The following is a 13354-nucleotide window of genomic DNA, read 5'->3' on the forward strand; positions in this document are numbered from 1 at the left end:
TGTTTGTTCTCATTGTTCTATAGAAGAGCACATAGGCATGAATGACAACTTGTTCAGTTTTGCAATTTTTACTTTTGTGCTCTAGAAGAGAAAAACAATGGTGTTCACTCATGCGTTAAGTTTCACTTTTTGTTGACCTACCAGGTTGACAGCCAATTAGATTGCCTTTAATATGCAATATAATACACTGCTTTCACCCAAATATTCTATGAGAAATCTAAACTTGAAAAAGCGCTTACTTTCTTTCTTTCTTTTTTTCTGAGTGTGTATATATATTGTATAATAAATCTCTTTGCCGATGATACCAACGTGTTCTTTTCCCATCCTGATTACAATTGTCTCATTTTGAAAATGAATACTTAACTATTTAACGAAGTGTTAATTGTTCCTTGGTTCCGGAGCAATGGGCTATCTCTTAACGTTTAAAAAGCAAGTTTATTCATTTCAAAAGTCGTAAAAGAACAGATCATGATCCAGAAATAATTTGCTATTCATAGATGGTGTCGCCATTGAAAGAAAATAATGTACATTTTGGGGCGTTGTTATTAATGAATTTTTAAAATGGTCTGATCATGTCAGACATAATTATTCCCATTTCACGCAGCATTGGCGTTCTACGTAAATTACAATATCATGTTCTGGTGAAAACTCTTATGGTACAATTCACTCGTTTTGCCATATAAACTTATTTCAACATTGTCTGGTCAACTTCGTATAGTAGTACAAATTCCATATATTTGCTACAAAAGAAAGCTATGTTTGTCTGTGCTGGGGCTGATAAGCGCTCACAAGGACCAAGTATTAAAAAAAAAACCATCAGTTGACGACATTGATCTCTTACAGACAGCCACCTTCATGTTTCGCTACAATACGATCTGTTTACCCTCTTACTTTATGAATATTTTGTTGTTTTTTATTCGTTTTATTTTATTCATACACGGGTTAAGGTACTTATATCTTACTTATTTTCATACTTTATACTTTGCGCCGTTAGGCTGTCAGCAACTCCAACAAAAAAAAAAATGCAGTGGTACAGTCAACGTATAAGATAATACATACACAATAATCATTTACAATACACGATACACAATAATCAGTACAATGAAACAAAATGATGACAGAAAAAGTCAAAAAAAGAGAGAGAGAGAGAGAAAACAAGAGTTCTCGCACTCACCTGAGTATCGCAAATTCACCTTCCAGGCAGTCACAGGTGGTTTTGACTATGTCCCCCCCCCCCCCCCCCACACACACACACTTTAGGCATTTAGCAGACGTTGCTCTCTTGTTCTTTTTCTTTTAAAGGGAGAACAAGAGAGCAACGTCCGCCTCAAGTCTAATATCTTTCACTATAATCCGTTTACAGTTAATCTTCTAAACGTAAACCATTGAGAAACTTTGTCTTTTTCTGTGTTTAAAAGCTTAATCAGCGTTTAAAAGTCCTAATGGGAGTACAAAAAAAAAACAACTCACAGATGCATTAGTGTCATGGATACTCGATCAATTTACAGTTAAAAACTTATATACACAACAACACGCTAAGAAGAGAAAAACCCACCACGAAAAACAAAAACATAAGCCAATCAATGCATGTCAATACAAACTTTCAGACAATATACAAAGAGAGAGAGAGAGAGAAAGAGAGAGAGAGAGAACGTATTCAGCAAACGAACATTTCAGCATACAGACAAAAAAAAATTGCCACCTTAAATGAGTCAAATCCCATGCGTCACATTTCATTCAGAATCGCTGGATAACCAGTCCCGTCTCAAAGGCTCTACAGGGCCAAGATGTTGTCTGAAGAAGTCGAGCATCTTCTGCCATGCCTTAACTTGCGCCTCTGCATGCAGCTTGGGCTCGCCTCCCCAGCGGACGTATACAGCTATTGGATTGGACACACATGATCAATGATTTATGTTTGTCCTTGAATTATCTCTTTATTAAGAATATTATAACTAGTAGTAAAGAAAACATTCGCAGCGGAAGGATATGTGTGCATCTGAAACTATACTTATTTTATTCACACTATCATGTTGTGAAACAAAACATATTTCGCTTGCTGTTTCTATGAGGTTGTAATGTAAACAATATTTGTATTAAGTCGTTTTACATTGAAAAAACAAACACACAAACAAACAAACAAATACGAAAAGGGTGTCGTGGCAAATGTTCATTAAGCAGCTCAAAGAATATGCAACATAGCAATCGCCAAATAAGACAGAGATATTGGAGTGTGTCATGTTCTGTAAGTACTATTTCTATTAACACTCTATTAACATCACTGAAGGAAAATTATGATCTTAACACCAATCGTCCACTTTTCCACGTAATACATCCAACAGATACCTCAGAATGTCTGATTGTTGGTTTTTGAAATACAGCTGGAAAAGGATATACATTGTATGGTGTGAGAAGAGCAATATTTGCAGGTTTTCACTGCAAACTAGATTAACCTTTGAAGGAATGAAAAAGAAATCTTTGATTTTTGTCTGACTTACCGTCCAAAACACCGGGCACGTAGACCCGGGATTCCGTACAGAGGGGAAGGTAGGGAGTGTACAGGAGGTGACCAGCACCGGGAAGATGGACGAAGTCTACAAGATGGCCGTTTCCAGCTTGCCTCATCCGCTCTGCCGCCTTCCGGACGTGAATGAAGTACATTATTGGTTTTTGTCATTATGTTATACTGATGTTCTTTTTTAATATTTACTAATTGTACATTTCAATAGGCCTGCGTCCAGGAAGTTCAATTGCTGACGACTTTTTTGTTTGTTTGTTTGTTTGTTTGTTTGTTTTTCCCTTCAGAATTTCGTTTCGCTGTTCCAGCTTTCCCCCAAGATTTTATGAAAGGCTAGCGGTTTTAGAAAAGCAAAGTGGAAGACCTGTTCCGTAATGTTCTATAAATTCAATATTAGACCTCTCCTTACCGGCAATGGAAATTGTCACCCACAATAACACTTCGTGAACTTCATAGACTATGAATTGCAGTCGTTTCATTGCATTTCAGTTGTATTAACGGTTTATTCAACTTTTTTTCTGCTAGGATACATAGGACCTGTAACTGTGCAATCTTGCAAAGATCCAGGTTGACTGAGATAAGGAGTAAAAAGTGGAGGTTTTCATTTGCTGATTCACCATCATAGTGAAAATAAACTCAGTTTCTACATTATAATTGTGCATTTACTGAGCGTAACAATTAAGGGTGGTTGATTATAAGTATAAAAGAAAAACGATTAAACATCATTGTATAACTCAAACACTGAAGCCTACAAGGATATGCGAGGAATTACAGCACTTATAATTATTATGATAGCGGCAATTCTTAGAGCTTAAATCAACATTCATACAGAGCAAAATCTCGATGATGATTCGCAATGTCTTTTTGCATAACCAACTCACTGATGTGGCACGAGTTACCATTTCTTTGATATCAAGTGGACTCAGTTTCTTACATAAAAGAGAATATCATACACTTACCCTGGTCAAACATTTTTCCGATGGTACAATCCGATCATCACCGCAGACGAGGAATAGGGTTGGAATCGTTAGATTTTCCACCTGACACATTAAAGACAGAACCATTAATCGATGGGATCATCTGACTTGGGCTCAAAACATCTCCTTGGCACCTACTATGGTCGGTGTTTTTCTACATTGAAATCAGATTACTATAGCTGTCCTTCAAATTGCTTTCTGCTCATAATGAAAAGTTTCAGTTCGAGGGTGACACGAGATTTTTATAAGCTTCGATAGAAAATAATGTTCTGATGATATTGCGACAACAGCCCCGCCGACAATGGTTTTGCCGGTAATTTCTCAGCTAACAATAACGGCGGCGTTTACTCCGGAGACAATTACTTTATCTACAACTGCTTCGTAAACTCCCCAAAAATGTGCTCTCAAATGACATTAATTGCTTAGCAATAACTTCTTACCCTTACCCTTACCCCTTACCCCTTACCCCTTACCCTTTACCCTTACCCTTACCCTTATTGATGTACATGTGAAGTTCGACTCCGGGTTAAGACATACACAAAAAAAGAAAAAAATCCCTAAAATAAAGCCTTTCGGTATACATTTTTCTCAAATGTTAAGATTTTAACGCCATTCTAGACTTTAAGAACTGCTATCAACACAATCATATTAGTGGGGCAGATAATTATGTGAAACGGATGCTCACATCCGGCGGAGAGTATGAAATTTTGCGTGTAAGGGTGTTTTGGGGGCCGATTTTAAATATATTTCTCCCTCTACACATTTTTTTTCGACATGCTAGTTAATGTACAGTTCAGCAGTTGCGATCTTAACAAATTTGATTTGTAGAGGTATACAAAAAAGAAACTCACACCAAATATTATCATAATCATTCACTCGGAAAAAAAATGCATGACCTCAAATTGTCACTTACTGGGGCCACGTAGTCTTCATTATTTGCCGCGTCAAATACATGATGGTTGAAATCAGGGTCTACCCACAGGGTACCATCCTCGCCCGGCATGACATTCGAATACCTGTTTTCTCTCCTTTGCTCACAGAGAATGAGATATAAATGGTTTGAAAGGGATGGCACAGTTTTGGTTGAGATGGGGCTTCAGGTTTCCAACGGGTTTTTTAATGATTTTTTTTTAGATAAATCAAAACCTCTTATATAAAATATGAATGAACATAATGAATCATAATACTAAAAGAAATCTAGAATTTATTTGATGAAAGTTGGTTTTGAAATGGCTGAGATATCCAAAACGAAGCGGTCGTATTAATTAAAGGTGGGACCTACCTCTAATTAGATTGCTGTGTTTTACCTTTTTGTTTGTTTGTCTGTTTGTTTTTTGGCTATCCCGGCCATTTTATATTGTTTAAAATCTGATTTTTCTCAATCATGTAAACTTCGAATTCCTCTTATTGTATGCTCTCTAACATGTCATTAAATGAATTCTAAGTATCACAAAAAGTTAGAAGCTGAATCTTCATCTCAACCAATACTATACTAGTCCTTTGCAAAAGCGTTTGTAAAAATAAACAATGTATATAAATCTATTCTGTCTTTTTATTATGTATATATATATATATATATATATATATATATATATATATATCAGGGCTCGACACTAACGGTGGCCCGGTGGCCCGGGGCCACCAAAAATGAAAGTCGGGCCACCAAATTTCAAAAAAGGGCAAATTTGGTGGCCCGCCTCGGGCCACCAAATTTTTTTGAAAAGTATGTCAATAAATTCGTAACTTTTTGCGCCGGAAATTAGCAATTAAATTTGTTCAAAGGATGGATGACAAGGCCTGAATGAATGCCTGAGAGTGAGTGTTGCAAGTTTGTTGAAGTTTATTTATGAGTAGATATGTCCAACTTGTAATTCTTAGTATCATAAATCTTAAATATTTGACTCATTAAAAAAATGGACTTTTAATGTTTTTTATTTTTGGGGGGGACACCAAATTTTTCTCTCGGGCCACCAAAAATTTGAAATTTAGGATTTTGGTGGCCCCATCGGGCCACCAAACAAAAAAGTTAGTGTCGAGCCATGTATTACGAAGGCACGACACTAAAAATGTTTTTCTTTGATGGCGCGCCACGAAAATCGAACAATTTTCTTCTTTTTTTTTTTTTTGATGGCTCGGCAATTGAATTTGTTGTCCCATCCCCACCCCCCCCCCAAAAAAAAAAGCATAAAGAATAAAATCCTGTAGTAAAGCATAAAATACAGTGTAATACATCCACATGGAGAATTCTAGGAAATTCTTACGTCAATGGAGCGGGGTGGATGAAGGAACCATCCGGTCCTTGAAGTATCACAAAAAGTTAGAAGCTGAATCTTCATCTCAACCAATACTATACTAGTCCTTTGCAAAAGCGTTTGTAAAAATAAACAATGTATATAAATCTATTCTGTCTTTTTATATGTATATATATATATATATATATATATATATATATATCAGGGCTCGACACTAACGGTGGCCCGGTGGCCCGGGGCCACCAAAAATGAAAGTCGGGCCACCAAATTTCAAAAAAGGGCAAATTTGGTGGCCCGCCTCGGGCCACCAAATTTTTTTGAAAAGTATGTCAATAAATTCGTAACTTTTTGCGCCGGAAATTAGCAATTAAATTTGTTCAAAGGATGGATGACAAGGCCTGAATGAATGCCTGAGAGTGAGTGTTGCAAGTTTGTTGAAGTTTATTTATGAGTAGATATGTCCAACTTCTAATTCTTAGTATCATAAATCTTAAATATTTGACTCATTAAAAAAAAGGACTTTTAATGTTTTTTATTTTTGGGGGGGACACCAAATTTTTCTCTCGGGCCACCAAAAATTTGAAATTTAGGATTTTGGTGGCCCCATCGGGCCACCAAACAAAAAAGTTAGTGTCGAGCCATGTATTACGAAGGCACGACACTAAAAATGTTTTTCTTTGATGGCGCGCCACGAAAATCGAACAATTTTCTTCTTTTTTTTTTTGATGGCTCGGCAATTGAATTTGTTGTCCCATCCCCACCCCCCCCCCCAAAAAAAAAAGCATAAAGAATAAAATCCTGTAGTAAAGCATAAAATACAGTGTAATACATCCACATGGAGAATTCTAGGAAATTCTTACGTCAATGGAGCGGGGTGGATGAAGGAACCATCCGGTCCTTGAAGTCCCAAGTACATAGAGAGGATATCCATACATTTCGCAACTGATATACATCGCACGGGGAAATCCGTAAGCCTTGGTACAGCGTTGAGCGTCAGTGAACCACCCATGCTTGAACCACTGATGCCGATCCTCGTGTGGTCGATACGGGGATGCCTCCGGGCGAATTCGAGAATGTCCTGGAGTTTGAGAATATTTGTCAAGATTTCACACACTTGATACAGACATCTAATGTACACAACTTATAGCTGTACATTTTCTGAATGGCCGAAGTCCGAAGAAAAATATGGATTGAGTGAAAGCAAAAACATTAGTAGAATACATCAGTGAAAGTTTGAGGAAAATCGATGCAAAAGTTATGAATTTATAAAGTTTTGGTGTTGAAACCGCAGGATGAGGAGACTACTAGAGGTTATGACGTCATGTGTGGACAGCAATGTAAAGAAAATATAAAGGGAATTTCACAAAAAAAAAAAAATCACTTCCTAGCATAATGAAAGAGCACTTAACTAACCGCTTTCAGAAAGTAGCAGGGGGAATAATTAGTACCCTTAACATATGTGTTAGTATCAATTTGATGGAACGTGTAATTTTCATGAAAAGAAAAAAACATAATGCCTCCTGCGACACTTCGTGGAGGAAGCATAACAAAAAATTGAATGGATTATAAAAAAGCACCAATGGTAACAATGGGTTTCAAAGTTGATTATCTGCTCAACCAATAGACAAAAAAAAAATCGACTGTACGATAATACAAAACTTGGAAAGAAAAACCTAAACGAGCAAAGAAGAGATATGTACATCGTAACAACACTTTAATTAGGATTTTTACCTTGGAAGAAAAAATGCATTATTCTCAGCAGCTGTCGAGATTCAAGTTTAATACTAAGAATACCTGGACATTTTTAAAGCAGACGATGAATATTCCGAACAAAAAAAAAAAAAAACACAAACAACTGTATAGTGAAATACACTCGGATGATGAGATATTTAATGACCCAATTGATATTGCAAATGGTTTTATGTTTTATTTTCTAGAAAATAGGTAACCGCTTGCTCAAGATATTCCGGCTACAGAACAGAATTTTACTGAATTCCTAGGCCAGAGAAATCCCAATTCAATTGTGTGGTGTGTTTTTTTATTAAACTCCGACAAAATAGATACGAGATTATTAATATTGTATCCTTTGAAAAGGAAACTAACAAATTTCTGGTTAAGCTGATAAAGATCATCAGACGCATATCCTTTGGCTCACATCTTTATTTTTTTTATTTCTTATGGTGTATTTCTTGATAAAATGAAATTGGCTAAAGCATTTCCAACATTTATGAAAGGCATTAATTATGGATGTCAGTAATTATCATCCGATCTCTCTATCATCTTCACTCTAAATCATTATAAGAAATAATATACATCAGAATTATCAACTTTTTTAATGTGCAAAATATTTATGAATTCCCAGCTTGGTTTTCGAGAAAAAAATAAAGCACCATCCACTCAGTTCTTCATTTTACGGATAAAGTTGTTATTGCAACCGACAATCAGTCTCATTTTATTTAGTATATTCTTGAACTTCTCCAAGGTCTTCGATACAATTAGTCATGACATTTTACTCCACAATTTATCGCACTATGGAATACGCAGGAAGACTTTGGAGTGGTTCAATAGTTATTTAGCTAACAGAAAACAATTTGTTTCAATTAAAGACAATAATTCAGTTACAAGAGATGTAAAGTAAGGCAGTCCACTGGGAAGTCTTTTGGTGCAGCTGTTATTCATTATACATATATACCAATTATTTTTCTTCCGTATCTTACGTGTATTTGTACATTTTGTACAGTTTTTTCTTGCCCACAATGATATCGATGTTCTTGTTCAAAAGTTTATATACTAGGTGTTACAAAAAAAAACTCCCACTCTTGCTTCTTAATAGTTCGAAGACAATACTTTACCAATATATAGTATTAACAACATCAAAAATAATACAAATACACACACACACACACACACACATAAAATAGAATAATCATATTCCCCCCCCCCCCTCCTGAAACTTGACTCACACTTTTTCTATACTAGGCATACATGCCCATGTGTGTGTGCGTGTGCGGGAGTATTTGTGTTATTTGAACAAAACTGTGATCGCCTTTGGGCAGCAAATCATACCCCCAGGTCTGAGGACCCGATTACCCCGTTGATTATAGCTCATTCAGGACAAGCTTCGAACACCTCCCAGGAAACTGGAGGTCGCGGATACTTTCCAGTTGCATGAAATTGTATTTCATTTGTACAATACGTTCCATTAAAATTTGGAAAGGAAATCTAGTTACCACACGATAAGAAAAATGATTTTAATATATTGAACAGTCCTAAGCCACAAGATATGAAGGTTAAAAACGATCAAGTTTGAATAACTTTATTTAAGTTAAAGGACAAGTCCACCTTCATATACAGAAGGATCGAGAGAATGCAGCAATAATAGTAAAACACATCAGTGAATGTTTGAGGAAAATTGGACAAGCCGTTCAAAAGTTACGAATATTTTAAGTATCTGCGCAGTCACTGCTGGAAGAGAAGACTTCTACAGTGTATGATGTCACATGCGTACAACTCTAGAAGGAATTAAAAAGAGAATTTCACAAAACTTTACTTTTTGAATAAAGTGCACATTTCCTCAACTTGCTACTGACGTATGTTAAGGATAATATTATTCCCCCTGCCTTCTGAAAGAGAGAAGTCGAGTGTTCTTTTGTTATGCGAGAAAAATGGAAATATGTTGAACTTTCTTTATTCTTTTTTATATCGTTGTACTCATGTGACATCACAAGCTATAGTAGTCTTTTCATCCAGCCGTGACTGAGCAGAAACTTCAAAAATTCATAATTTTTTAACGGATTGTCCGATTTTGCTCAAACTCTCACTGGTGTGTTCTACTAATATTGCTGCATTCACTCAACCCACATGTCTATGAAGGTGAACTTGTCCTTTGAATTCTTGAAATTCTTGCCGAGGGACATTAGGAATAAAATAAAAAATGATACAGGGAGATCTTACCTACACGAATTTTGCAGCTATAAAGCACATTTCATATATCCGAATGTAAGTTTGGTAGTACAAAGATACGCCGTTGTTTGTAAATAAATGGGTTCTAGGAACAGTACCCCCTGGAAAACCACCCTCCGGATAACTACCACCCGGATAATTACCCCCCAGGACAATTCCCCCCTAGGGCAACTACCCCCGGACAACTACCCTCCAAGGGCAATTACCCTCCAGGGTAATTACCCCCTAGGACAACTACCCCCCGGACAACTACCCTCCAAGGGCAATCACCCCCCAGGGCAATTCCCCCTTAGGAAAACTACCCCCTGGATAACTACCCCTCGGATAACTACCCCTGGATAACTACCCCCTCGGATAACTACCCCCTGGATAACTACCACCCGGATAACTACCCCCTGGATAACTACCCCCCGGAGAACTACCCCCTGGATAACTACCCCCCGGAGAACTACCCCCTGGGTAACTACCCCCCGGAGAACTACCCCCTGGGTAACTACCCCCAGGATAACTACCCCCCGGATAACTACCCCCCGGATAACTACCCCCCGGATAATTACCCCTCGAATAATTACCCCCCGGATAATTACCCCCCGGATAATCACCCCCCCCCCGGATAATTACCCTCCGGATAACTACCCCCCCCCCCGATAATTACCACCAGGATAATTATCCCCAGGTTAATTACCCCCTCCTCCGATAACTAGACCCCAAATAACTTCCACCCGATAACTACACCCTCCGATAACTTCCCGAGGATGATTACCCCGGATAAGCAAGCCTACAACTCCCCCTCCCCTATAACTATCAAGACGAAAATTACCCCAGGACAGTGCACCACGCCAATTACCCCCTGGGTAACTACCTCCCGGGTCATTGCCCCCCCCCCCCCCCCCATCTTACCTTTAATAAAAAGAATATCATTACTACAGGAAACGAAGTTCTTTGTATTATTTGCCAGGAATCACGGAGATGCCATACTGATACATCATTTTATGAAAACAACATCTTAAAGAATTACGATTTGTATCGTTTGCACTTAGGACAATTTATGTAAAAGCTTAATTTCTCCCTCTGTATTTTGACTCTATGTTCATAAAAAACGAAGCTGTCCCTTCATATCCTACCCGGTAATCCAGTAAATGTCAATGCCTTTAACCAAACTATTTTCGCTAAATCTGTATTTTCTTTTACTGTTCCGAAATTTCGGATTTCTCTTGATAGTATAGTATAAAAGAAGTTTTAAGTTTGAATGCCTTTACCATTGAACTAAAGACATTTTGAAGAAATGTTACACTTCAGAATGAGTTAAACTTTTTGCAATATTTTTTAACCACAATTGTCTATCGTTTACCACAACTCCATGTAACACTTCTTTATTTTGAGGAGCTTATATCTTATGCCTCACGTGCCCTGGTTTTGACCCATCATCTTCCTCTTCCCTCTCGCTTTTCTCTGTCCACTGTGAAGGTAGTCTATTCCTGTCATTCATAACTCACCTTTCCTCTTTCTCTCATTACAAGGGATTTATCTCGTGTGTGTTCATGTGCAGTGCACTCCCGTTAAAACGAAATGCTCAGGACCGGCAGTTTTTTTTTTCGTTTTAACGAAATTTCGTTGTAACCGAACAAATATAATATGCAATGTATAACGAAAAGAAGGAAACCACGCATAAAAAATTTTGTTTGTTGAATCCTCATCATACGCTGGAAAGCTATGTGAAATGGGAGAATACCTTTTTAATTTCGTTTAAATATTACATTTTAAAAAGAGCATAAAGTTGTTTGTGTTGTCACACATGTGTAGAAAATGACGGTTTAGGATTTGGTTACAGTTCGCTATTCCAAAGGTTCTTTTCTTACTAAAGTACGTTACTCCGAAGACTCCTTATTCCGAAGTTTCGCCATTCCCGGGATTCCGATGGTTTGTTTATGTGAAGGTTCGCATTTCCGCAGAATCATCATTCCGAAAGTTCATAATCTAGATCAAAATAATATATTGTTCATTTTCCGAAGGTTCGTTGATCTGAAAATGAAATGAGGTTCGTCATTCTGAAGGTTTATAAATCAAAAAAAAAAAGAAAAAGGTTCACTAGTCAGAAAGTCCGTTGTTCCGAAGGCTTTTTCATCCGAAAATGAAATAAGGTTCGTTATTCCGAAGAAAAATTTGTTAATGAAAAAAAAAAAGATGAGAAAGGTTAGTTATTTCGAAGATTTATTTATCTTAAGACGATTATAAAGATTGCAATTCTTAAGTTTTGTTAGTGTACTCTCCTTTTTCCACCATGGATTAACGATACTTTCTGTAATGTTCCGATTAACGAACGTTTTGAATTCCTATCATTTTCGGACTAACGAACCGTATAAGAATAAGAATAAGGACCATATTTTATTATCGAATTAACGAACCTTTGGAATAACGCCAAAATGTGCTTAATAACAAACCCTCTTTCATTTCCGAACTAACGGACATTTAGTTGTATCAGAATCTGTGTGTTTTGTATTAAAGGAATTCGGAACAATGAAACAAACCTTATCTGAATTCAAATTATTTTATTACAACAACGCAAGTTCCCCTCGGAAACTGTGCGTGATACACGGAGTGAACATTTAATGATGCGTTCGCTCATGCAGAGACGCTTTAATAATGCTTGTTCCGCTACGCATTTTCGAATGCGATCCGCATTTCGTTATAACGGAGCGCATTTCTTTTGTTTTTCTTTGTCAGTGGCGCTCAGAAAAGACTTCGTGATAACGAAAATTTTGTTATAACCGTCTTCGTTATAAGCGAATTTTGTACCATAGACTTTAATGGCGATAATTTTGGGACCAGAAGTTTTGCTTCGTTATAACGAAATTTCGTTATAACCGTGTTCGTTGTAACGGGAGTGCACTGTATCTTTATTTGTGTACTTCGTCTCTGTCTTAATTTGCTTTCTTTGCATTGTTTCATCAATTTTGTAACTATTTTACTGTTATACCGTTAACGCTCATTTCAGAATTGCCCTACAGCATTATTGGGCATATTAACAACTAGTATATCAAGGATGTGGGAAGAGATTGTCACCTCCTTGGTATGATCACTGCAGAACATTACCTCCCTTGACAATTACTCCTTATTAAAATTAGGCTCCAAACAATCACCCCTCTTACAATAACTCTCCCCCAGAAAATTACGTCTCTCAGTGTTATTTTCGAACACATTAGCTATTTGAATTGAAAAAAAAACCCAACATTTTTTCATATCGTCTGGTTTTGGTCGAGACCTAACTTCAGGTTTTAAACATCTTTTGGGTGAGATGATTAGAAACCCCTTACGAAATATTAAAGAGCATGTTATTCCAAGAAGGATTCAATTTTTTGAGAAAAAAAAATACTCTTGAAATGGCCGGGATAAAACAGAGCAGCCCTATAATGTAAAAAGGATTCTGTCAACTACAACTCTCCCTAGATCTATTCAAAAAGAGGGTGCAGGACAAAAGACTTCGTTAACAACTAGGGGTGTTTTGTAAAAAAAAAAAAAAAAATACCGTTAAACTCGTAATATTTTACTCTTTCTAATGAGACTAACTTATATTTGAACTGGATTTCCTCTTAAAGAGTCGAGAACATTTAATTTGAAAACTAGCACAATTCTACTTGTATGTAAAA

The 13354-nt window shown here is 36.9% G+C and overlaps 1 protein-coding gene across 1 annotated transcript in view; it reads right to left on the reverse strand.

Annotated features, from left to right (window-relative positions):
* Positions 1 to 1733: 1733 nt before the first annotated feature.
* LOC139711279 (acyl-coenzyme A thioesterase 1-like) overlaps positions 1734 to 13354 on the reverse strand; it is a 37376-nt gene continuing 25755 nt past the window's right edge. The window contains exons 5-9 of the mRNA XM_071623191.1: positions 6605 to 6822; positions 4406 to 4520; positions 3475 to 3555; positions 2496 to 2634; positions 1734 to 1879 (exon numbers count right to left, since the gene is read on the reverse strand). Of these exons, the coding sequence (XP_071479292.1) occupies positions 1734 to 1879; positions 2496 to 2634; positions 3475 to 3555; positions 4406 to 4520; positions 6605 to 6822 (699 nt within the window). The remainder of the gene's footprint in view (positions 1880 to 2495; positions 2635 to 3474; positions 3556 to 4405; positions 4521 to 6604; positions 6823 to 13354) is intronic.

The sequence above is a fragment of the Diadema antillarum genome, unplaced genomic scaffold (assembly GCF_040938485.1).
Source record: "Diadema antillarum isolate AM-2024a unplaced genomic scaffold, OU_Dant_1.0 scf00000040, whole genome shotgun sequence".
Classification (NCBI taxonomy): Eukaryota; Metazoa; Echinodermata; class Echinoidea; order Diadematoida; family Diadematidae; genus Diadema; species Diadema antillarum.